The 27,724-nt window shown below is 39.6% G+C and overlaps 1 protein-coding gene across 5 annotated transcripts in view; it reads left to right on the plus strand.

The window, feature by feature from the left end:
• The window catches only part of LOC103179256 (signal-induced proliferation-associated 1-like protein 2), a 206,448-nt gene that overhangs the window by 52,787 nt on the left and 125,937 nt on the right, over positions 1–27,724 (plus strand). For all 5 annotated transcript variants that reach the window (XR_006084920.1, XM_042332736.1, XM_042332735.1 and 2 more), the window contains one exon: positions 24,333–26,132. Coding sequence is in view for 4 of the 5 variants with exons in the window: in XM_042332736.1 (XP_042188670.1) it covers positions 24,632–26,132 (1,501 nt within the window). In the remaining variant the exon portion in view is untranslated. The remainder of the gene's footprint in view (positions 1–24,332; positions 26,133–27,724) is intronic.

Raw genomic sequence — 27,724 nt, forward strand, 5'->3', positions numbered from 1 at the left:
GGGGGTGAAAATATATCATAGTAGCTGGATTCATATTTTATGTATTCTCACATTTTACTCTACCTTTACTGGTATTATGTTTCATAGTTCAAATCCAGACTTCCCATGACTTGCCTTTTGCTGAATGTAATTAACACTTTCTTTCTCCCTCCTCTTTTTCTCTCTCATCCCCCACCGCCAGCACACCACCACTTGGCCCTGAATGGTTCCTGTGGAGAATCCGACTTATTTTGTTGTTCAATAAACAGAGTGGAGCTAAGGAATGCCGCATGTCTGACAAATGCTGTCCTGGGGAAAAAGCTGCTTGTCCCAATATATTCAACGATTCCCAGACACATCTGAAATGGTGTCAGAAGCACAACCATATGAAACAATTTCCAGTGATGAGCAGTAAAATAAATTCCTTCTGAAGTCCCAGTTCAGTACATCTCTACTCCAGTAGGCTTGACTTTAAACCATATGGACATGATCATGAACTTGCAAAGTGAGGTGAGGCTGGAAACAGCGTTTCAGAGGTCAAGTCTTAAGTTTTCCAACCCATCCGTATTTTTACAAAGAATTTAAAAGAAAAGTCCACTAATGTTCAGTCACACCTTAGATGCAGTATTATATTTTTGTTGAATGAAAATAACCCACCCCCCTGGCCCCATGTAGAGGTAACCAAACATTTTTAGTAGGCAAGCAAGCTGTCTTTTTGTTCCCGCTGGTTAGTGGTATAAATCTGAACAACGCTCCTTCAAAAATTCAGTGGGTAAGTTGACCACGTGGCTTGGGATTGAGATACACTAACAATGGCGGCCCTGTTTTTGATCTCTGAAATACTGCGAACTTGGTTGCTCCCCAAAATACTGGTAGCCTAGTTGTTGCCATGGTTGAAAAGCTTACTGACACTGATTGAATAGTCTTGGACATAAATCGTGGCCATTTGTGCAGGATTCTGTGCATAGTCAATGATTTTGTAAAAGTGAATCTTAGTATGGGGAGATGGGGAAAATAAAGGGGATTGTGTTAAGAGGAGGAAGTTCAACAAATGCAATGTTTGTTTTTCAGTCAGCAATATAAATATTTTTGAATCTTTTGAGACTTAATTTTAAACGCAGCCCTGGAAGGAGTAGATGAAATTTCCTCTCTTGTGCTTTGCATCTCTGAACTCGTACCTTTTAGACTGGGCTTTCGGTTCTCTTTTTCCATCCTATCCCCAATAGGTGCCGAGCCAGCATTTTCAAGTGCTTTGAGGTGTCCTCCCGACGAGAAAAGTGCTACAATACATGTACTATAAATTGTAATTTACTTGGATCTCTTGCGTTCTAATTATATATAATCTTTGCTTTTAATACCGATGAGAACATTTTATTTTTCAGCAGTTATTCTTAGCTTAGAGGATTGAGCGTTAAAGATGAATTTTGTCATCTGACAACCAAACTAAAATGATCTTGTGACCTTACAGCAGCATTGAATGTATGACTGTAGGCATTTAATGCTGCTTAAGTAGAATATTTTGAAAATTGTCAGGTGTAATAATTTCAAAAGATGAAGTGGTGTAAATGCCACTGCTCGATATGAGATCGTTGCACTTATATAGAACAATACTTCAGTTCTGTATAAATTCATTGTTCTTTTGTTTATTTTCCTAGTCAGATTTATTTCTTACATGGAGCAGTACATGTATGTTTCAGCACATTGCCTGATACTAGCAGCTATTAAAAATCTTGCTATTATATCATTATGCCCTGGTTAACTGGCTTGTAGACGAAACTTTTCAAAGGAATTCTCCCCCTCTAAATTATCCCAGTAATGGGAACTTGCATTGATTGCATTGTTAAGTTCATCAATTTTCAAAACCTTTTATGTATCTTTTAATGGTTTAAATGAATACTTTGACAGCAAAAAAGGTTTTGTTACTTAAATAATGCTAAATTATGTCGCCCATTGACAGAATACGCCCTTGCCCCACTTCCCACTTGTATTTTAACAGCTGTGGTGGAACAGTCACTAGCACATTCTTCCCTGGGGACGTTCTATTTTCATGTGGTGATTTCAGCTGTCCTCTATTGTATTTGCTCCTGTGGTCCAATGATTTCAAATCCACATAAAGGAAAAAAACAGGATGAGTTTTCTTATATTAGCAGAGCCATGTTTGCAATTGTTCACTCTCACTACAGTATATAGGTCTGAACCTAAAGGTTTTAGTACATCGACAAATGAGGTTTATTTGCTGTTCTCAGCAGTCTGATCCATGTGAAAATTAAAACTTGCTGACCAAAGTTCTCCTGTGGAATCCCTTGTTCAAATAATACTTTCTGCTGCCACACAATTAGACCAGCATTCTGGGAACTCATGCTGTTTCTAGTATGGTTGAAGGTAAACCAGATTGATTTGTGGTTTCTGAGGCAGAGCTAATACACATTTAAATTAAAGGAACACTTTGTTTTGCTTTTTGTATCTCTTAATGGCTCTTGTTGTTTTATTGCTATTGTCCCTGCAGGGTTCCTGTTTTTAAAAAGAAACTGCATTTGTTATTTAGCATCACTGTTTTTCAATTCACATGACTGATAAAATAAATTTCTGTAGTAAGTCTGTACTTTGACACACACAGATTAAAGTTGATGGAAACACATTTTACGTCTTTATGGTAGTTTGTCTTTTAAAAACTTGCAGATGTTTTGTTTTTCAGAATTGCTGTGCATTAAATGTACTGATCGAACTCTTACTAAGGATGCTCGTTCTTACAAACAAAAGATTAATTTATCTGGCAAATGATGTTTGTTGCACTAAAGGTGCCAACCTACGTTAATTAGAATGTAGAAAATATCTTTGATGTTAAAAGGGAAGAGTCTGCAGTTTGAGGATTTTTGTGTTATGTGGTTTGCTTCATAGTGATTGGATTCTGGCACTCATCATTGTTTTTAGGCAGTAGAGGAGAGAAATTCATGATGTTCCCAAAAGAAAGCATATAAAAGCTTGCTTATTTGGAAGAAACAGGTTTGACCTGACATATAAGCCTTTGGAGACTGAGATTAGTCGGTATGTTCATCGGTGCCTGTCTAAATAGATCTCGATTTTAAATGGCTATAAATATTTATTTTGGTATAAAGCAATCTGATGGTCAGCACCTCAGTGTCCATTTTATGAGAAGGTTCTAAACATATAAAAATGATCACAGGATTACTTGGAACTGGGTGAGGGTGATAGGATCACGGAGCCTGGTGCAGGAGAGAGCATGGGCTACAAAGTTCTGAATGATTTGCAGCTTGTGGATGTAAGAGTTGGGGAGGCCGGCATGTAGGGAGTTGACGTAGTCAAACCTAGATGTGATAAATGTGAGTATGAGGGTTTCGGCGGCCTGAGGGGTGAGGCAGTGGCGGAGTTGGGCGATGCTGGGGAAAGGCAGAGTGAGTCTTGGCATGGATGTGGAGGAAGAAAGGACACTTGAGGATCAAACTAGATGCCATGGTTCCGGACTGGTTCAGTAAGGTGGAGTGTGCATCCTTGGATGGTGATGCTGTCAGTGCCTGAGGTGAGGAGGCGCTGACAGGAGCCAAGCAGGAGAGCCTCAGTCTTGTTGATGTTCAACTGCAGAAGGTTCCTGTCATCCAGGACTTGATGTCTGACAGACATTATATCTGGATAGTAATGGTCCTGGAGGCGAGGGTGGAGGCAGAGAGATAGTTGGGTATCATCCGCATACACGTGGAAGCTAATTCCATGTCTGCGGATGATGTCACCAAGAGAGAACATGTATATATTGAAGAGGAGGGGCACCAAGGACAGAGGCCTGAGGAACACCGCATGACACGGTGCAGGGGCTGGAGGAGAATTTTGTTTCTGTGCTGTGGTCAGCACTTGAAACCCGATTGGAGGGTAGCGGGAGAGGAAAAAGCGAAGCTGGGAAGCAACAACTCGCTTTAGGGCTTTGGAAAGGTAATAATGTGCTATTATTATTTCCAAAAGTTATCTTAGAATTTTCTAAAAGTTATCTTAGAATTTTAATTTTGCATAGAGGAAGGACTTTTACACAAATTCAAGATTGTGAAATGTAATGCTTTGTTATATAGCTACAGTTTTATGGCTGTCTGTCTTACATTATTTTCCTGTAGAACTGGGACAACGTGAGCAGAGATGAGCTGCTGCATTTGCCTTGTTTTAGTTTTGAGTTTTATATTACTAGTTTGTCTCCTGAGGCAAGCCTGTCTCTGGAGACAACTTGTAATGTACAAAAGGCGTTTTTGTCAGCTCCAGTAAAAAGTGATTTTCCAGTTGCCTTCACATTATGAAGATCTGGTTAGAGCACTCGCCTTGCAAGCGACAGGACCCAGGACACTTGAGGGTCAAACAGACGCCAAGGTTCTGGACTGGCTCAGTGAGGTGGAGTGTGCATCCATGGATGGTGATGCTGTCAGTGCCTGAGGTATGGAGGAGCTGACGGGAACCAATCAGGAGAGTCTCGGTCTGGATGAGAGCTAATTTTTTTCAGTTGAACGTCAACAAGACCGAGGCTCTCCTGATTGACTCCCGTCAGTGCCTCCTCACCTCAGGCGCTGACAGCATCACCATCCATGGTCGCACACTCCACCTTACTAAGCCAGTCTGGAACCTTGGCATCTTGTTAAACCCTCAACTAGCCTCTCTACCTCATACCTGTGCCATGACTCGCTCTGCCTTCCCTCACCTCCACAACATTGCCCGGCTCCGACACCGTCTCATACCGCAGGCCGCCAAAACCCTCATACACACATTCATTACATCAAGGCTTGACTATGCAAACTCCTTGCGTGTCAGCCTCCCCAACTCCTCCCTCCATAGATTGCATATCATCCAGAGCTCGTGTCCTCTCCCGCACCAGGATCCATGACCCTATCACCCCCATCCTTGTCCGACTCCACTGGCTACAGTTCGAGATCCTGGTCCTCATCTTCAAAGCCCTCCATAGTCTTGCTCCCCCCAAACTCTGCGCCCTCCTAACCCCCTACCATCCAGCTCATTCCCTCTGCTCAGCGGACTCCGATCTGCATCACGCACCCCACCTCGTTCGCCCCACTATTGGCGGGCGGGCTTCTGCCACTCTGCCCCCACCCTCTGGAACTCCATCCCACAGTCCCTCTGCCTCGCCCCCTCCCTTGCCTCCTACAAAAGTCATCTCAAGACCCTCCTCTTTGACCATGGTTTCGATCATCTTGCTTCCCACCCCTGCTCTCCACCCCCCCGATCCCGACCCTCAGCTCGGGTCGGAAACTCTTGACTATCTAGCGCCTTGGAACGTCCTCCCAACATGAAAGGCGCCATACAAATGTTTTGTTGTTGATGCTGACGTTCAACTGTAGAAATTTAGCTCTCATCCAGGACTTTATTTCTGACAGACACTCTGTCAGGACAGCAGTGGTCCTGGAGTCAAGAGATACAGTTGGGTGTCATTTGCATACATGTGTAAGTTGACCCAATGTTTGTAGATGATGTCACCAAGAGGGAGCATATAGATATTGAAAAGGAGGGGAACAAGGACAGAGTCCTGTTTCTGTGCTGTGGGCGGCACGGAAACCCGATTGGAAGGGTTCATGAACGGAATTGCGGGAGAAGAAGGAGAGAAGCTGGGAAGCATTGACTCAATCCTGGACCTTGGAAAGAGAGGTTGGAGATGGGGCAGTAGTTTGAGAACAGGGATGGGTCCAGGGAGGGTTTTTTAAGGGTAGGAGTGATGACGGCCATTTTTTTAAAGTGGTAGGAATGTGCCAGTGGACAGGGAGAGGTTTATGATGTCTGTGAGTTGGGGGCAAGGAGTTGGAGCTTAAGAGGTAAGGAGAGGGGTAGGGGATGGAGTCAAGGGAGCAGGTGGTCGGTTTCATGTGGATTATGGGGTTGGTGAAAGAGGAGGGGAAGACAGGTTCAAAGGTGTGGAAATAGTACATTGTTAAATATAAAGGATTGTCAAAGGAATGTTATGCAGGGAATTGTAGAGTTTGTTATTCAAAGATGTACAGTATAAAATGCTTAGGGATGAAAGCTGCATGATACTCACATGTTTGGCAAGTGTATAAATGAGTGGGAACATTGCTTGACGGTTCACTACAAACTGCAAGTACGTCTGTTCCAGTTCATGTAACCTACAACTAGGCATACTGCTTCTGCTGTGGCTTTTTATCTGTATAATGCATCCTTAAATGTTGTACCAGTTTAATTCACCTATTGTTTGACGAATGCCCCAAAGGGGGAGAAATTACTTTTGGGCATTTGAAAGGTCACTGAAGCTTTCTTTTGTGGAGTAATGAAGCCAATCTGCCCTTGTGGCTATGTTAGTTCTGATGTGCGGTATCCTCCACATTTGTAAATGTCAGGGCAAACTGTTTAACTCCAATTGGCTTGTTGAGTGGTGTGAACCTTGTCCCACAAACAGGGCAAGGCTGCAGACCATCGGTGATGTTTTAGCATTAATCAAAGTAATAATGTTTACTCTGAACATAGCATTCATGCAAAGCATAGCTAAACCAATGAAGCTGCACTGCTTTATAGCATTGCTATAGCATCGTGCACTGTTGCTTACGAACTGTTGATGAATAGAGTGCATTGGGACCATTTGTGTAATACAGTGTATGAAGACCAATGATGCAATAAAGGTCAAAATGCATTGAATTACTAAAGATCATTGATGCAATAAAGTGCAAAATTTGCCTTCATTTAATAAATGTTAAGAGTAGGTAATAATGAATGGGGAATTGAGTTTGGAGTATAGAGTTCCAGTAATTGAGCTAGCACCAAGAGGCTTGATGAGCCAAATGGCCTCATTCTGGGCAATAATTTCTACAATTATTCTAACACTAACTGCTTTTATATGACAAAGGCCATCTTTGTAATTGTGTAAATTCTCTAGCTTTTTTGTCAATTTTATGTGCAACCTAATTGAGTTGCATGTCATCTCAAATTAAACTGGACATTTAGATGGTGGCAACTCACTCTCTTCTGAGGAATATATTAAAAGTGTGCTGTTGCATTTCATCAGAAATATTAATGTAACTATTACATAATTAGCTGCCAAAATAAAGTTGTAATAATAATAAACCTTGTAACTGATATAGCTCCTTATAGACTATTACAACAAATTGTACAAAAATTGTGGTTTTACTGGAAAGTGGCCTAATTTGATAATGCTACATAAACCTCCCCAGCAGAGGATCTGACCGGACGGAAGATACATTACCATCAAGGTTTATGGCTTTAGATCACGGGTGGGCAAAAGCCAGCCCGTGGGCCATATCCAGCCCGCCAAATGATTCCATCCGGCCCGTCATTGTGTCTAGCAATAGAAAAAATTATAGTTCATTCAATCCCAGAAAGTCACACAAATTTCGCATTTGAATCTGACCGGGAAAATCAGCCAATCACACTGCTTAGTTGTGGCGCACGTGTTGAATCTGGCTGACATCAGAAATGTACGGATCGGCAAATTTTCAAACACGCACTCGTGGCAACCGCGGCAATAGTTTTCACTGAAGAAGACGTTAATTCGAAATGAGTTTATCAAAGAAGCGGAAAGTGGACGCTGAAGGCCAAATATTCAACAAGGAATGGACTTCTAAATTTTTTTTTAACCAGTGCAGGTGGAAAATAAAACAAACAAAATAAACTAAAAAATAAAATAAAGAAAGAAAATAAAAAGTGTGCAGTTACAAAATAAAGTAAGTAATTTTGCATGTTTTTCACTGGCATTCGACGAGAGTTGTGATGTCAAAGACCCAGCCCAGTTGATAATTTTTATTCAAGGTATCACCAAACATTTTGATCTCACAGAAGAATTGGCATCAATGCAGTCAATGAAAGATATGACAGCTGGAGAAGACGTTTTGGAGGCAGTAAATAAGTATCTTAAAATTAGGAGAGGAGTGGAAAAAATTGGTGAATGTGACCACCGATGGAAGCCCAAATCTGACAGGCAAAAATGTTGGATTGCTGAAAAGAATTCAAGATCAAGTCAAAGAAACAAATCCAGAACAGAATATTGTTTTTCTACACTGTATTATCCACCAAGAGGTTCTCTGTAAGAGTATTCTAAAACTAAGCAATGTCGTGAACACAGTTACGAAAGTGGTCAACTACATTCGAGCAAGAGGATTAAACCGCAGGCAATTTGTAACTCTGCTTAAGGAATTGGAATCCGAGCACATGGATGTTCTGTATCACATGAATGTAAGACGGCTTAGTTTAGGAAAGGTCTTGAAAAGAGTGTGGGAACTGAGAACAGAGATTGATTTATTTTTGGACATGAAACAAAGAGATTTGGATTTCCCACAGCTGAATGATGCGAAGTGGCTCTCTCATTTTGCATTTGACATTGATATCATGGGCCACATGAATGAACTGAATTCAAAACTGCAACGGAAGGGTGCCTTTGTGTATGATTTGTTTTGCAGTGTCAAGTCATTTATGACAAAATTATTTATTTTATCGCGTCAGATAGGAAACGGGCTGTTTGCCCACTTTCCAACTTTGTAGCAGATTACTGTTTACGATCAAAGCCTTAAAAAGTATACTTCGTCACGATTTGACTTACATGCCGAATTTTCTTGCCAATTCCAGGATTTCAATTTGATCGAAAATGAGCTGTCTTTGGTCTCTTCACCTTTCTCAATTGGTGTTGACAAAGCCCCATTTGACCTCCAACTCGAGCTTATTTTCAGTGATGAAATTCAATAAATCAAAACATAGATCTGTGATGACTGATGACCACCTTGCAGCAGTACTCCGTATTGCAACAACGGAGACAATGCCTGACTTTAATTGTCTGGTTAACACACATCAGAGCTTTCATTCTTCCCATTGAGTTAGCTTCTCACATTCTCATCAATATGTGAATAAATATTGAATACATGTCTGCTCAATGAGTTTTTATTTAACCTAATTTTAATGAATGTCAATTATATAGACTTTATTTTATGCATGCACAAGTGTAAGACTTGATTTTGAGCTATTATTAAGCATTCGCATCTATATTAAGTGTGTAGCCCACAAAGCTTACCAAAACTCGTGTAGTGGCCTGCCAGCCAAAATAATTGCCCACCCCTGCTTTAGATGATGATGTGACTGAGGCTGCCTGCTGATAACTTTTTGAAACATAATTGGCAACACAAAACAATATTGTCATTTGTGACTTTGTTGACTAAGGACAGCGGAGGGAGCACAATACTATTTTTCTTTTTCCAACAAGAGAAAAACATCTCTGTAGATGACAAGTAATAGCCCTCTGCTCCTCTTTTTCTAAGCAGTACTGATAGGGAGGAAGTGTCGGTTGTAACACCACAATAAATGAGGCACCCAGATTTTAACACTGCCACGTTTGTGGCTTCCTCAATGGGCTAAAGACAAAAGAAGATCGGAAAGGACAATAGCCTTGCCCATTTAGGGTGATGTTTGTTTTACAAAAAGAGCGCTTCTGCTGAACTTGAACAGGTATGGGGCAAACACTTAACAATGCCACCAGCAGCTTAGCATATGATAAAGCCACATACAGAAACATGTGGTGCACAGGCAATGGACTTCCTTTCGCTTATTATTACAGATATATTGAACTGTAACAGTTTTTCCAGACAATAATCAATGTGAGTTTCAGTAGTATATTAAGGTGAAAGTGCACAATTGTGCCTTCCAATCGTAAGCCACTTACCTAAGTGGAGTGAGAGTGAGAAACTACAGTTGAGTCACAGAGATCTGCACTGTTTGGGATTGGTTCATTTTAAAGATCACCTTGGTGTCTTCCCCCACCCTACACTTTCAATATATCTTTTTTTAAATATCCATGAGGTATCAGCCAGCCAGCAGAAAGGCATTGTGCTTCGAGACAGCAAACTGATTATATTTGGCATTAACATTGCCTCCACTGCTACTGGGCTGATGCCACAGGCTGAGTATGACTGCTTGGTATTTCCAATACACTGACTTGGTTTCCTATGGTTATATTTGATTAAAAAGTGAAGAAAGCGGTTCAATTACTGGTGTATGAAACTTCATTTTTTTTTACAAAAAGTAAAAATCATCAATGTATTTAGTTGCAAGGTCCCAAAAGTTACAACAGAAAATTGTGAAAGCAATAGGTGGATTCTGAGAAGAAACAAGGAGACAGGTGGTCAGATGGGGAGAATAAAGGGACTGAAGAATATAGAGTTACTTATAAGGTTCTTAATGGGCAGGAACTAGATGACCACAACCACGGCTAGTGTGGCAAACGTTAACTAATTTAAGGAACATGAAAGCACCGGCAGTGTGAATGTCCATCACTCTGCCTTTGTACTGCTCTTTTCAATCTTAGCATTATATACTGCACTGTTAACCTGGGACCCCCATCCAGGTATGCAATTTTTTTTTAAAAAAGGCTTAACCCTTCATAATTCAAATCCTCATAGTTCATTGTTTCTTTTGCCTTGTTCCTGGGATCAGTAGGGTGGGATCATTGTTAATCTTGGAACAGCCAATTCAGCTCTACTGAAAACAACTACTTGCATTCAAAAAGCACCCTTCACATAGAGTAGCATCACAGATTGCTTAAAACACTCAAAAGAAAAACCATTGTGTATCATATGATTGCACAAAGTACTGGTTTGTAGAACATGGACTGTGACTACATCTGCAGTACCAGTGTACTTCTGAATATCTTTTCCTGATTGAAGGTTTGCAAATTGAAGCAATAACTGTCTTTGGCAAAAAATGCATTGAAGTCACAATTCGATAGGCTATCATGAGGTACAACCACTACCAAATGTTCCTTTCCTACTACTCAGTAATGGAGATAACAAAAAATCCCTCCACCAGATGTATCCCTGAGTTCAAAAGGGTTTTCTACTTTCCTGTTGAAGCTCCGCTAATGTAATGATCATAATGTAGTAAACAAACCTACGGGTCAGTCAATGCTTGCACTTCATATATTGCAATAAATAATCGTCAGACAGCAATAATCCAATAAAACTATGCATTGCAGCACTTCCCCACATTGCAGATAAATGAATGGGGGAAAACAAATAGCAGTAAATGCCCGATAACTTGTCACTCCATGGGAAAAGGGCTTAGTGACGAGTTGCCTGTGCCTAACACTTTAGGAAATTAGGTAAGCAGGATGCGTCACTCCAGGGAGATAGTGCACATTTCAATCCAACCATATATCTGTGAGATTTCCATGTGTAGGTATGGAAATCTCATCTTGGTTTGGATATTCTTAAGCATGGTGATGGGTTTCCACATGTGTCAGATACCCATCTGAAAAACAAAATAAGTTATCTGGATTTGTGAATTAGGCATATGTATAAATACCTCTAAATGTGGTCAGTATATTGACGGCCTGATGGCTTTAGTAGTAGTGACAAGTTAAGCCAGGTTTGAGTTAACGGGATTTACAAAACGTGCAAATTAAGGATTGATGCATGCTTCATTTAAAGTATTAACTGGTGTGAAGCAGCAAATCTGTCCTTCACAGATGATGTGCTGCAAAAGGAAGTATTGAAGTAGTTTTAGTTCACGTCAGGTTTGTACAACGTGAGTGTCGTGACACACTTCTAGAATGACTTGCTACCTCAGAAAAGCTTTACTGGCCATAGAGAAGGAAGAACTGAACTCATCACACAATGTGTGCGGCATTTAAGAGGACTGTTATTGGTAATAGAAGGGAAAATAAGCATACCATGTATTATTTGTGCCATGGGTGAGGAGGAGTTGATCAGAAGTGAAGTATTTTCTCACATGGGTGAAACATCAAAGAGAAAAGGGATCAAATTATACAAGAACAAAGAAAACAAAAAAATCTTTAACTTACATTGGAAACAACTATTTTTAAATTGTTTTCTGTATTCTGGGTCTTCTGCAGTGCAGCTACTGGTTGAGGTGTAATACACAAAAGCAGGCTCATCACAGATAGCTCCCTAGTGCAAAATGTAGCTCCATTGTGTTCTTAATACCGTACTACTGATGGATCCAGTTATGAACGATTTTGGATATTGCTTTGCTTTCTGTGACAAATAAGGAAATGAAAGTTTAACTAGTCATAAAATTTAAGTGTACATGAATGAAGGGCTATGAGTGCACCATTATTTTATTTCACTTATGAGGCTGATTATAGTTTGTGATACTACCTTGTGTTGTGTTTCTGTGTGTGAAAATCATATTTCGTGGCTCACTCTACCATTTCTTCCATACAAAAACAATTGCATTTCTCTACAGGGAGCATTTTACTCGTTCACTCAAGGTAGACATCTTGTCTTCTGTAAATTGAACATGCTTCGTGGGCAAATGACAGACCAGCCAGCCGGTACATTGGTAGGGCTTGAAGAGTAGGGATTCTTCCCACTCAGCTCCTGTTAACCCTATAAGCCAAAAACTTAACCGGTAGGGTGTTCCTATCTGGGCAAGCATCGGGGGAAGAGTGTACATTTCATTCCAAATGTGAGAATCTCCATGCATTGAACTCTGTCTGATTTCGATTCTCGTAAACATGGTGAGTTCCACAGCATTACATTTTGCAGAAGGTTTTTGTATTAAATTGACAGACCATTCTCGCATTTGATGCAGTGGTTTGTCATATTGAAAAAGTTCACTGAGTGTTCTATAATGTATAGTGATTGCGTATTTTTAGGCAAATGCAGCAGCAAATTTGCTCACAGCAATGTTCCATAAATGGCCCAGAAGCGAATGACCAATTTATCTGAAGGATCGTTTGCCAGAATCTCCAGGTGAAACTCCATTTTCTTTTCAAATTGTGGCATAGGATTGTTCGTGAGTAGGCAAATGTGACCTTGGCTTACCATCTAAACACAAGCACCACGCCTCTGGCATTGTAGTGCTTTCCCAGCCTGGATTATGAGCTCAAAGTCCTGATGTAGGGCTCAAATCCAAGAGAGAGAACTTTGTTATAATATGGTTCCAAATCTCATGAGGTGATGTTAAACGTGAAGCGCAAAGAAATAAACTCGCAAGATTGCTGCAACCATCCCTGCCTGTATTGCAGCTTGTGTATTAGCCGTGCTTCCTCGGCATAGCATGCCTGCTCGCACGAAGTGCCATCAGCATTGACCAATTATCTCGAAGTTGGCCATTTGTTAGCCTGGGATGGCAGTTGGTTAGTGCTGGAAGCCAGGTTCATGTAGGTGCTTAAGACCTTTCAGCTATAAGTGAGGTCATGCAATACCAGGAGTTGGTCGGAGGGGAAGAAACATTGCAATGATAATCGACATACCCCATTTGTAATTTGTCAGAAGTTTAATTTGCTAATCTATTCTCGTGTAGACTGGGGAACCTTTAGCTGAATTTATAAATTTTATTTCCCAAAGTGTTGGATGTGACTTTGCTGTGATTGCACTAATCCAACATTAAGGATTCTATTGGTTTCAGACTACCACATTACTGCACACATGCCTTATCATTTGAGTAGTGAGCAGGAATTTGCATTTATTCATTGTACTGATATAATCTGGGGTCATTTGACAAATATAGGTTTGTTTTGCAACTGGAATCGTGAATACATAATGTCAAAAGTACATTCGTCAGCCGAGGGCTATTAAGGAAAATCATCACATTGTGCAACAATAGCTTAATTTTGCTTGTTGATGGTGCTATGGTTGTTTAAGTGCCCTGAGATGCTACCCCGTGTGAAGGGTGCTATATGATTGTAGGTTGTTACTATTTGAAATCGTTCACAAAAAATCAGTTTCCAAGTAGGTGCACAATTTTATTTTGCGTACAACCCTGGTATTGTTATAAGTCGTGTAAACGTTTTGTGACCTTGCTTCTTGAGGTGCAGGGGAGAAAATAATAGTGTGCTGCAATTGTTGGAAAATAGGAAATAAAAGTGAAACATATTGGAGGGAGCGCCTCAGGGTTTTTTTTTAAGGTCAAGAAACTTGGATGTCTCGGAGAAATATAATGAAAATTCAAATAACTAATGGCCATTGCAGCATTGATTAAAATAGACCCAGTTTGTGATGGGGAGAGTGAGAGAGAGGTTGAGCAGCAAAGGTGGGAGAAGTATGATTTCATACTTTTCTGTTATTTTGTTCAGGTGTGCAAGAGATGTCATCTTAATTACTTTTGCCCCTTATGTACACTGAGGGATTGCTATTTTGAAGTCTGCTTCTATTTGAAAAAATAGGTTCGAAATTTAGATAAAATCTTTTTCCAGGTCTTGAAGGAAAGTACAATCACTAGATAGATTCTCTGCTTGCCAGGCTGGCAATATGTATGTGAGGAAAGGGAAAGACTGTAACTTTACAGTGTATATAAAGCCCATGCAAGTCCTTCCAGTAAAGATCTATAGATCTAAAGAACTATAGTGAAACCATTGTTATGAACACGATCACTACAAAATGTAGCAGTAGTGTAAGTGCTTTTTTTTAAACAAATATAATCCTTACATTTAATGTAGTGTCAAAGAGCTTCCCCAAGCTTCTGGAAAATATGGCTGTATTTTGTAGGACAACGTAGCAGCCAATTCGCACATGTCAATGTCCCATAAATAGCCATGACCGAATGATCAATTTTATTTGGAGATAGTCAGGCAGGAGAAACTCCCTTCTATTTTCGATTAATGTTGTGGAATATTTAACATTCATCTGAACAGGCAGGAGGGATCTTAGTTTTATATCTCATCTGAAGGATTGCACATCTGACAATGCAACAACTTGCATTTATATAATGCCCTTCAAACGGAATAGCGTCTCGGAGCACTAGACAGTGAAGGAGCTGGATGCCGACCTGGGGAAAGGGGGAAAGTGACAGTAGGCACAGATGAAGAGGAAGGCCTTTGGAGGAGAAGGCAAGGGGGGAGGGATTGAGGAAGAGAGTTCAATAGTTTGAGGGAGTGGTGGCTGAAAGGAGAGTTGCCGACGATGAAGTGGAGGGGCCGAGGGCCGTGCAGGACACTGGAGCCAGCTGAGCGAAGGTAGTGGGTTGTGGAGTGGAGTGTAAACAGTAGGGAGGTGTCGGCATGCAATGCTCTCTCAGCATTGTATTGTCAATGTCGTCTTATATGGGATTTGAACCCACAATAGTACAACTTTGAGACGAGAGTGCTATCAAATGAGTCAAGCAAACATCTTTTTTTCAAGTGTACAATTTTATTAAAATACAAACTAGATTGATTGCAGAATAGCACTTGTGCACCGGCTTTGTGTTGATCCAGTGAGTGGCTGAGTTGTACAAAGCTGGAGGATCCCTGGTCTGTGGTGTGACAACTGATATCAGCTGGTGCTGCATTTGGTCTCGGTGCTCCCGGTTAGAGAACAGAAAATGAGCCAGGATTCCTGATTAATTTCCAGTGACCCCTGCTGGAGGTACTTTTGTGTACATGTTGGGTGACTGTTGTGTTGGGGTCAACTGCAATAGCCCCTGCAGTGCAATAACCTGCTATTAGTCACTGTCGAGCTCACACATGAAGAATGGATGTTTTGACAAGGTACCTGAGATACTGACAGGTATGGACTCCTTCTGCAAAAAAGGAGTTAAACGTCTTTAGGAGTAGGAAGAAAGTTGATAATGGAAAAAACTTATCTCTTACTGTGTCCCAAAGATGCTCTAATTCAAGCAAATGTTTACATACCAGAAGAAAATTGCATCCTGTTATTCTTTTGTGAATAAATTTACCTAAAATATCTTGAATTTTATCGTTTTAGCTCAACTGCACAGTCTCTGCCTGCTTGGTGTTCCCCATTTCCCAGGGAAAAAGAAACTATCCACTTATTCATGTCACTTACAAATCTTTCCACGGTCTTTGGTGTACAAATTCAAGGATTGTTATTATAACCCTTTACTTCAAATGCCTGCCAAAACTTTATATCCCTCCTTTGTTTCTGGGATTACCATTTCAGCCTTCTGAGTGGGAGTCCAGTGTCCTATTACAGCTATTGGGGTGACTAGAACTGCAAAGCCTAAGATTTGCTTGGGGCTGGTGTTGGCAAATGTAAATTCACTTTACTAATGTTTTTGGCCTTTTTTTTAAATCAAGGAAGAGATGTTCTGTAGCATTTATGAACTAATATGCAAAAACAATAATAATTTAGTCAGGCAATCCACGACTGTTTTTGTGGGACACTGCTGTACGCATTTGGCTGCTGCATTTCGCCCACAAAATACAGTCAATTCACTTTACAGTATATTCGGTGAAGTGTTTTGAGACTTCTCAAACACGTGATAAGGTGCTATATCAAATGCAAAGATTATAAAAAACATCACTTTCACTTCAATAAGTATATGCATTATGGATGAGGAGAAATTATTCCTAGTTTCAGATTTACTCTTTTGCATTTTAGACTAGAATTTGGCAATTCAGTGTTGTCTGTCTTTGCTTTGAAGCTGTTTTTCTGTCATTTTTAAAATTTTACAGTAAACCAGTTTCAAAATTAAAGGTTGCTTAAGAATTCTTGCAATTCCAGAGCCTGCAAATGTTACATAGAGTAAATCTAGACAGACACAGACAGAATTACTGCCTGTAAGAGGCCAACATTTTCCTTTATAGAATGAAAAAAATCTTGTACAGAATTTAGTGTGCTGTAATGTAATTAAAATATTCTGCTATTTGAGAACATAAAGCAGCTTTTTTTTTTAAAAAAAGTACCGTGTGTCTGTCTGTCTCTGTCGGTCTGTCTGTCTTTCTTTGTCAGAGTATTAAATACTATTTGTCAAACGTGCTTTGATTTTTCAAGCAAAAGCAATCCTTACACAAATCTTAGAAGTATGTTATCCTTAGAAGCTCTACAGCCTTCCAGTCTCAATAATGACTAACAGATTTTAACTTCAGATAAATCTTAGCTTTAAATCTAGAAGGTTTATATAAGGAGGTCTTGCAACTAGTTCAGCATTAGTACAGGTCCCATAGGAGTTACTATAATCCATTATCTTGATTTTCTCTCCCACCTCCCGCCCCCCCCCCCCCCCCCACCCACACCATGTAAAATTATTTTTCAGCGTACTTTGGTATTTTGATATCGTCGTCTAGGCAGGCATACTTGTGCAATGCTTGGGGAATGTTGAATTGTCAGAGTTGCCCTCTTTTGGTGAGATGTTAAACTAAGGTTGTATCTAACTGTTCATTTGCACGTTAAAGATCCCATGATGCTGTTCAAAAAGGGAAGGGCCCTTCTTCCAATACCTGGCTATGAATTTACCCAGATAAAATAGGTCATTCACTTCAGGGCCTTTTTGTGCTGTGTGCAGATTGGGTGCTGCGTTCGCTGACATATACACAATTGCTACACTTTACAATAAAATTCCGTGGCATCCTTTGAGATATTTCAATGACATAAGACGCTATCAAAATCCAAAGATTATTATTCCCTTTTGAAATGCTATCAACTTCACTTCAACAACCATTTATGTTAAAGCATTTAATGGCTGCCCACTCTTACTCCATTCACGTTTTTTTTCTATGGGCCTTTTTAATGTTTCACGTATCCCCAATCCTAAATCTCATAAAATCAGTTTTACCTTTTGTTTACTTATTTTGATTCTCGCCCTTTTCTATCCTAAACACGAGCTCTTTCAGTCTGCCTTCCTTCAGGTTTGAGTTGTACTTGAACAGTTACCAACTTATCTCAACCAACCATAGGTATGACAAGATGAGGTATGACAGCTGTAGGTGTTATCATTTGTTTGACAAGCCTTTTCACCTGACCATTTGAGTCACAAAACTATCTTATCAAAATGCATTCTGCCTACTTGATGACTAACTATCTGCCAATTTTACATGAGTGTTGCGAACTTTAGAATTCACGACTTTCTGCTGTACTTGCTGAATAAATGCGGTAAATCTCCTTAGATGTACAGTAAACCTACAGTAAGTTTGTTCACTTGATCCAGCAGAGGCTTCAACAGTTGTAATTACTCTGGTTTGAGTGCTACATTTTCTACTTTTCATTTGAGTTGATTACGGCTTGTCTGGCAACCGTTTAGATGTAGCTGGTGAAATGGTCAGAGCATGTTGTGTGGTATGAGGTTCATTCAGGAAGGTTTTTTTTTCCAGCAGTGGCTGTGTTTTTTTGTTCAACAGCACAAAGATGTGCATAGTGAAATAACTAGTTCTGACAGCAATTTGAATTTTATAAAGAATTCCTGGCAGCCCACTCAAACCACAGAGCTGTTACTGGTTCAAGGCCGAGCAAGATTGTTGCTTTTACCTTTTGTCTGCATCTACTCAGTCCTGTTAGATTTCTTTTCACTGGAATGATCAGTATGTAAATTCTAAAATGTACTACAGATGGTGGTGTGTTAAAAGCATTCTGCTAAACAAACAAATAATAGTTGGACAGGTGATTTTAAATTCAGCCACTCACTCAAAGAGTTGGTTCATTAAACCTGCGCTTGTTCAAATGACCGACTTGTGACTATCCTGAGGTTGGGAGGGGGTGGTCAGCAGGCAGGGTTTCCCTGGGGCTGGTAATGGAATATCTGAATCAACAACCATCTGGTGCTCTCGGTTTGTTCGGTTCCTGAGCCAGGTGAGTACACTTTAGCCCAAGTGGTTCAGGATACTTCTGATGCCAGATCCTCGAGTCTGGCTCATCTGTAGGATTTAGAGATGAGCCAGGGAGCCGTAAGGGAGAAGGTGTGCATTGCATTCCAGATGCACAGAAATCTCCATATATAGGAGGCATACATACGTAGAACTCTGTCTGGTTTGGATGCTCGTAAGCATAGGGATGGATTTCTGCATGTGTCAGACACCTGGCTGACCACAAAAATGAAGTAATTTGGGATGGCAGAACTGTGTTACAAGAATAGTTCTTAATATCCAGAAGATTGATGATGAGCAACAAAATTCTGTGAAGAAGTTGCAGAAGGTAGTGGCACAGTGAATTGATGCAGTAAATGTTCTGCAAAGGCTAGAGAAGTGGTTCTTCACTGTATGAAGTCTTATTCTTCTTGCGCACAGAGAGGCACTTCCCACAGAGAGAGGGAAGGGAAAAGAGAGGGCAAGTAAACTCCTGCTGTTCTCAATGGTCTCATAACATCTTGGAAGATTTTCAAAATGTTGAAACAATTAAAATAATCTGTATTTTTTTAAAAAAATCGTCCATGCATCTGTGTGGTTTCCTACCACACACAAAGCTCAAGCTGAAGGTAATTATTCAGTGTAAGTAATGTGCAAAGCACAGTGGGATTACTTGCTTACTAATGCTTCTGAGGGGGAAAATGATGACATTACCTTTTTGCTGCTAGGTTAAACAATGCAAAGGATAATGCAGTTCATTGTTTCTGCTTTAGTATGAAGACGTAAATGCAGTTTAAAAGTGCAGATGAATAAATTGTCCTTTGGGTTGATGCTCACTTTGATTCAACTCAAACTGACCCCAGCACTATTGTCCATTGAGCTTTAAGCTACATATGAACTACTGAAATTACAGTGTCAGATGTTAGTTGTCCAAATGGTAGAAAAAAATAGATTTGAACCAAGCTTTTTCCCTTGAGGACAGAAACTGGGCTCCAGTTGCTTGGAGAAAAGCGCAAACAACGCTTGTTAAAACTTGGTTACTGTTTGGGTTGATTAAAACTGGCCATGTTTGGGTGAATTTGGATATTTTAGTTCAGTATTTTTTTTCTTCCTTCGTTCCTTCCTAAAATAATATACTGGAGTGGCCTACACTGGTTACATTTGTATCCCGAAGCTTCATTTATCTTCTCATAGCAAAATTAAAGTGCATGGCAACAAGGAATTTCATTTTTTTCTCTCTGTTGTAATGATTCATTATCGTTTAATAGACATGCCTAATATTTACATTTTGGTTTACTATTCTTTTATAAAATTCACGTTTCTTCCTCGTCATTTTCACCTTTTTTAAAAAAAGTCTTTCTAATTTAGATGTGCAAATTATATGCAGGATTTTGCCTGTGGCTGCTTAAGATTCCCGGAGGCAGAAGGCTTATTTAAACAAATATTTGCCCTCTACTCTCCTGATTAGTGCCTCCTGACATTTCCTGGCTGAGAATGGGAATTCACCTCATACACTTTTACTTCAATCGACTGTGCATCAGATTTCCCTTTGCTTCTGAATATTTTCTCCTCTTTCCATGATTTATCCATCTGCCATTTTCATTTTGTTTTATATTAAGTATTGTGGTTATAGTATGTGATTTTCTTTAATTTTTCACGTAATCTTTCATCAGCAGTACCATTAGATCATGCAGAATCTGGTACAAGATCAGTTTGCCTACCTACTATAGATCCTGATTTGATTAAAAATCGGATAATGTTAAGCTAACAAAACAGTTTTTGTGATTCAAGTCCAACACTGTGAACAGTGAGAAAGAAAAAGAATAAGATTGAAAGCTTATCTTGAGCAGCATCTTAATTTTTTTTCACCATAACAACAAATAAGATGCTAAGGGATACTTGTTTTGTACTGTCGTAGTGTTGTGCCAGGGAACTACTGGTGTGAAAGTGAGTTGATCCTTAGCTTCCTGAAATTGGGCTTGGAAGCATCTAGTTCCTTTTTTAAATTGCAGGTAGATTTGAGTGAAGAAGGTCCTTTTATCCATTTGATGTTGTTCTTCTAGAATAGAAATGGCCAACTTGCAGGCTACATTGTGCATGTGGAAAAGTCACATGTGCAACGAGTTGGCCACCCCTGTTCTAGAATATCATGTCAGCACTGAGCTGTTTTTTAAATGTGTACCACATCCTAGCATCTACTTAGGCTGTTCCCAGGTTAAAAATTATGTGTAATTAGTTATAATTATTTCATACCAGTTACAGCCATCAAATTGTACTGCGTAGTGAATGGGGAGAATTTTCTCAGGGAGAGAAATGTTGAAGAATAAGTGATTTATTTTTCTGTAGTTTAATGTGTGTAACATGAAAATTGTGAATGTTTATATCGTGAGATCCTGTGCAGAACACAAGATTAGATGAATCTGGGTATGTGACGAATGCAATTCATTACCCCAATTCCCAGGTAACAAAAGGTAGTTAAGTCTTCCTTTCAGTGAGTTTTGACTTAAACTTTCTCTTTCTGCTGTGCCTTGACAATGTGACAAACTCGAGAAGTAATGAAAGCAAAAAGAAAATTGGAACATCATGTCCAGATAAAATCAAACAGGAAAGGTTTAGAGAAGGTTTCAAATAGCTGTGAAAGGTGGAATGTCAAGTATGAGGAAGGCTTGAACAATGGTTCACCAATACACGTTATAGTCGGAATTAGCCTTCTATTGCACTTGGTTTCCTTTCTCGCTATAACATTCATAAGGGTTTCCTATACGTAATGCTGTTCTTCAGCTGAGAGTGTGTGCAGATTATCCTCTGTCTGCCCTATTAACATCTGCTGGAAGGTGCACCAGAGAGCAGTTACGTGGCCTTCCCCCCTACTGATGTGGAAGTGTCATGCCTCTACTCTGTCATTTTTTCTGTCATTCTCACCGAGAATAAAAACTTCCAATATGCAAAACTGGTTCATTCTATTGTTCTTCCGTTGTCAATAGAGGCTCTTTTCAGGGCACATAGCATATTGTTGAGTGTTTCTTAAACTCCAAAACTCTGTAGACAATTAACTTATGAAATGGAACCAAGTTTGGAGCTGGTAAATACTAGCTAGAATTATATATTGAGGTAAGGATTTGGAGGGTGCAAGAAAGTATTGCTACAATGTGAATGCAGCATTCAATGTGGGCATAAGTTAAAGCAGAAGAGCATTACTGGTGTGTTGAGAACTTGCTTCATTATATTCTGGTCTCATTACAACTATTAAACGGTAGGAATGCATCTGGATACATTTCAAACGGAATAATAAATAATATGAATTGCACATGGAACATTTGTGGATAGAAAATAAATTTCTACATGCATACCAATTATTCAAGCTTAGCTACACAGATACCGTGGTCCAGCTGGAGTTACTGAATCGTATGATATGATTTGCTGATATCTCTGTCTAGTTGGATTACTGTGCTCTGCAGGAAATAAAAAAATACCAGGATGACAAACAGAATGAAAATCAATTATTTTACTAAATTGGTCAGCAGATTTTTTCTGCAAGAAGGACTTCAAATAAGCAATTGTCTGTTGCATACTGTTTGATCTTAGCAATGGTGTGATGAACAGTCTTGTGAACCAGAATGTCTTGAAGATTTCATTTCCTCTTTCTCCCCTCCATTTTGTACCCTTGAAGGTCATTCATTGCCACAGATTCTTCTCCACCTGGGATAGCGTGAATGGCTGGAATCTGAACTCTGTAACAGCTGTCAGAGCCTTTCTGTGATCAACCAGCAGGAGGGACAATTCAAGTTTAGTGTGAGGCAGATGGGGGTTGCTTTATGCAAGGTGCTAAAAATAGAAATCTTTTCACTGTGTCTTTAATGGGAAATTGCTATTTCTGGCAATTGGCTTAAGTTTTGCCCAAGTGTCTTCTTCTTACCCACCTCTCACAAATAAACCTACTGCAAACGCACAAGGGTACTCTGTTCTACTTGGAACTCCATCTAGCGGCGTTGCTCAGAACTCATGAAACTTGCTTGACTGAGGATGGCGAGTTGCCGAGGAGAGGTTAGAAAAAATGTTTTCACTTAGCGAGTTGTTCGCACTTGGAATGATCTGCCTGAAGGGGTAGTGAAGTCCAATTCGATAACAGCTTTTAAGAGAGAACTGGATAGGTATCTGGGGAAGATGGGTTTGCAGGGTTATGGGGAGAAAGCTAGTGATTGGGGTTAGTGAAAGTGACTTACTCTGTCAAGGAGCCGGCACAGACTCGATGGGCCGAATGGCCTCCTTCTGTGCCGTAACATTCTATGAATCTATGCAAATGTTTTTTTTGGGTCCATTGGATCTGACACATGTAGAAATCCATCACCATGCTTAAAAAAATCAAAACCAGACAGAATTCCACATATGCCTGCCACCTTCGGATCAATGTTTGTCTGTGTTAGGAATGGAGTCCACACACTCTCTCTGGTGGGATGTACTGTGCTTAATATTTGGAAAAGTATTAGGTACAAGTTTGAGAAAGACAGGTTTAGGGACCTCCAAGTGTGCATTGAGTACTGCTGTAGTTCAGCCAGTTAAAACAATTTTAACTGGTAGGCCAGCAAAACACATTTTCTTGATTGAATATTTCTTGATCTCTGCCATAAAATCAAGAAATATTCAATCAAGAAAAAAAATTGAAAACATACTAACGATTGAACATGGACTTACCTACACTCATGTAAATGGTGCCACCAAACTGTTAGGGCTTTGGCTTGCAGGGAAGAGCTGAGTTGGAAACATTTCTGCTCCCAGACTGTCCTTAAGTCTTCCCAATGAGCCAGGCTGGTTGGTCTATTGTAGTACTGCAGTACCCCTCCCTGGTCTGAGGAACTGGTCAACCCAAGCCACTACAGAGGGTCTCGACTTGATTCTGACATTCTGTAGCCAAAGCATTTCACCTTGGAGGCAACCCAGCTCCATGGAGACACTGCTTACTCCTTCATTACAGTAATTGCATACATTACTAGGTTTAATCATTTTTATAGATAGAATATTTTTTGTGAAAAAATAGAATAAAGTAACTGCTCCAGATGCAAATCTTACTCATGTCAAATTTATTAAAGCTTGATATTCAGTCTTTGCTCCAATAATAACACTACCATAGCACGAAAACCAACATTAGAGGGGATCTGTTACATTTATTACATTTATAAAACTTTTATTTTTAACATGAAAGTAGTAAAAAAAAATCTGTTCCATGTAGGGACTTGTATTGGACTGTGTTGATTCTTTGCTTTCTGTTTTCTATATGCTTTCTATATACAGCTATTTTTTTAAAAACAAAATTAAAAATTAAGCAAATTACCGGAGGTTCTTGACAGCAGCTAAAGGAACAAAATGAGTGCTGATATTGTGAAAATCTTTGAAGTGTGCTTCTAAGATCAAAGTTAAGCATCGGTTTAATAAGAGTTGATAGGCTATTAAGTAATTGTACAGGATGTATGCAGGAATGTTGCTTGTTAAAAATTCACTTAAATAAGTAATTTCAGTTTTCTACTTAATTGGAAGTTTTTGTTACAGTAGTAGCTAACAGACCCAGCATATTGAGCACTAATTACTATTTTTGATGCTTTACAAAGCCTTTAATATTAAGTTTAAAATGTTCACAGTTTATAATAAGGAAAACCAAAATTAAACAATCTTTTGCGTGTCACCTTAATATCAATAAAATACAGCAGAAAAATATCTGCTCCATAGAGATTTGTAACATGATGGCTTAATGGAGGTGCAAGATCTAGTCTTGAACTTTCTGTAATTTTTTTGCAGTTTTGACAGTTGGGTTACGGATTAAAATTGTCTTTAGTTTGCTTTACCTTCACAGTATCATTAACTTTAGTTTTTTTTTCTTATTTTGTTCTTGCAGGCAAAAGTTCATCGAAGAAGCCACTGAAGCATCCTTAGTAAAGAACAGAGCGTAAAGAACTGGGGACACATGAGGGCACGTGTGATATACAACTTTGACTACAGGCATAATTAATCTATTTGTTTTTGAAGATGTTGGTACACTAAAATGAAGTTTTATTCAACTCTTGAAATCATTTAAGTATTTTTTAAATGAAATTCATTCCAGCTAGTTAGTTTATTAACACTTCACAAAATTCAGTGTCATGGAATGAAGTGGACTGGGCCATCCTTAGTTAAGTATGGTTGCTTGTCTCTTCAATGGATATGAGTGATAAAAAACTAGTACACGAAGAACAACTTCATTCCAGTGGTGCTTCAGGAGGGCCTCCAGAGTCTGACAGAAGTATGCAGTCAGATGACTTCTTTACTAGAAAATATAAAGTCATCAATGGTAACATGGGACCACCTTGCATGCCCTGCAAACCTGACGGCAGCAGCCAGGCTAATGGAACACCTGCCATGCCAAAAATGGGCGTGAGAGCAAGAATCTCTGAATGGCCTCCAAAGAAAGAATGTACTAAGGAAGGAGCTAGCAGTAATAAAATGGTGTGGGACAGCAGGTCATTAGCCAATTATGATAACTTGGCTGCAATGCGAGCTCACCAGAATGGACAAAATGACCAAAGCATGGAGGCTCTGTCTGAGGAAAATGTCGAAGGCATTGAAGACTTGGAATTTGAAGATACGAGGTACATTTTAGAGGACCTCTTTAGCAGGTCCCCACACAGAGGGCTTCATCCTATAAGACAGAGGAGCAACAGCGATGTTACAATTAGTGACATTGATTCAGAAGATGTTCTTGATCAGAATGCAGTAAACCCAAACACAGGCGCCTCTCTTCACCGGGAATATGGAAGCACTTCCTCAATTGACCGACAGGGTATAACCGGTGATAGTTTCTTTGCCATGCTTCGGGGATATAGGAATGAAAACGTGGAACAGAGGAGTCCTGGACCACTTGGTCTTAGTGACTTGTTGCGATGTGATCCTGGAATGTCTCCCAGCCTGCAAGCAGCGACTCACATTTCTAGAGCTGAAATTGTCCGGATTTCTGGTTTTGACTATGTGGATAATCCACTTTTCTTTTACAAAGATAGAGATAAATCATTCAAGAGAAGGTTGAAACCTGGAACAATTGAAGCATCTCTTTTCAGAAAACTGAGAAATGCAAGAAGTGAACATGAAGCTTTGAGGTTTTCCTTCGACCAGGAAGAGAATCGACTGGAGAAATGCATTCAGTTATGGACGTGCCACAAATGTTTGGCACATTATGACGTCCAGAGCATTTTGTTTAATGTCAGTGAGGCAATGGCAAATAGGGCAAATGTGGGACAAAGAAAAAACACAACAACAGGTGCATCGGCAGCTTCACAACATGCAATCCCGGGAGGCTATTCAGCAAATTGTGAGTCTCCAACAGGTAGTAAGGAGGACCTGAACTCAAAGGAGAACTTGGATGCTGATGAGGGAGATGGAAAAAGCAACAACTTAGTTTTGACCTGCTCCTACTTCAGGAATGAGATTGGAGGGGAAGGAGAAAGACGTATTGCACTTTCCAGGGCGAACTCCTGCTCATTTACTTGCAGTGAAAGTTGTTCATTTGAGTCCTCACTCAGCTCTCACTGCACTAATGCAGGTGTGTCAGTATTAGAGGTGCCAAGAGAAAACCAGGCAATTCACCGAGAGAAAGTGAAGAGATACATCATAGAACATATTGATCTTGGAGCATACTATTACCGGAAATATTTCTACGGGAAAGGTATGACTGCTAGACTTTCTAATGTGTTTTAATTGCTGCTTCCTAAATTGTTGCTTCTTAATTCTTAAATTGTTCATTCTACTTATACTATTCAAGTTAACAACCAACTTATTCTGCAGAAACTTTCTACAATTATAGCATGTTGCCTTTTGTCTGTCTAGCAGACTGAGGGCAGGGTGTTGGTTGTCATTTTCGTAATGAGAGAATGAAATTAAGGCAAAATCTCAAGGGGGGGAGGGTGGAATTCCACCAAGGTCTAGTTTTGCTCTATTTTCTTAGCATTTCAGAACATGCTGAATGTGGCATTTTCTTAAATGCAGGCTTAATTTTGAAGCCGTAGATTTTTTATGACCGTACCGAAAAACAGAATCAACATTAAGGCAGAATTTTTAAAATTGCCAAATTCTACCTACTATGAAGTGCTAAGAAAATAGTGTAACTTTACACCCTATAGAATTTCTTCCCCAGGTCTTTTTTAGACTGCAGTAAATGTAAGAAATATGGAAATGTAGTCATAGTTTTCTCAGCTTTCCACTGGCTTTCATAAAACTTCCCAGTGATGGGTCAAATTGAACTTTATTTTCTCAGATGATGAGTTTTCGTACTGGGCCTAATGTATATTTGATTATTTCACTGAAATGGCATGAACTTTACTCAAGGGATTATATTTGGTTTGTTAGATTTTTTTTTCGCTGTGTGATTGAACACTGCTCTTTATCTGTTCTCTTTTTCTATCCATCCTCCCTGAGGCTCTGATCCTCATCACAGTGAGGAATAAGAATTGGTAGTGTCTAGCTTGTATGGATGTTTGCAATCGCTGTTTAATATGTGTTACTGCTAGTGTGATTTTGTTCACAGTAAGTGATAGCAGCTGGTCTCAGGCAAAAGGACATTTTCAAGGATATTGTACTGTGCAGAATTTTAACTTGCCCATTGCAGGCGGTATCTAGTTTAATGGCAAAACACACTGACAAACGGTGGTGAATCTTCTTCACCAAGTCCAGCGCCACAGCAATTGCGTATTGGAAAATAAAAGTATTGAAACCACTTCTCACATAATTATATGAATTCTACTTACTAATTGAAGTCACACAGGAGTCTATAGGCCAGCAGTGAACATTATGTCAACTGCCAGCTTTTGCGGAAGGAAGTCTGAAATGCAATAAAAATGCAAATGCAAAATCAGTACAGGTTTAGTTGGATGATGACATTGTTAATGAATTCAAAAACAGTAAAATGTGAGATGATACAATGTAAAATCATTGAAAGTGTAAACAATAACTCGTAACATGGTCATCAGTTGCTAGGAAATAATTATAAGTTCTAAGATTGCCATTATCTATATGTCGCAGTAATAAAGCTCGCGTTTGTCACCCAAATTGGAGAATCAAATTCTATTGTTTCAGGGTCCAGAACATGTTTCTTTAAAACTGACCTCCACTGTAATCTGGTAGTTGGGAGCCAACTCCATAGTACATTATAATTCAAGTTATTGTAAATGAGTGCAAGAAGTCTAAGGGTGTGGATTAGCGCTAACAACTTTGAATACTGTACCACTGGTAGTATTTCTACTCCACGCCCACTCTGCCTTC

Source organism: Callorhinchus milii, unplaced genomic scaffold (genome assembly GCF_018977255.1).
Source record: "Callorhinchus milii isolate IMCB2004 unplaced genomic scaffold, IMCB_Cmil_1.0 Scaffold3, whole genome shotgun sequence".
Classification (NCBI taxonomy): Eukaryota; Metazoa; Chordata; class Chondrichthyes; order Chimaeriformes; family Callorhinchidae; genus Callorhinchus; species Callorhinchus milii.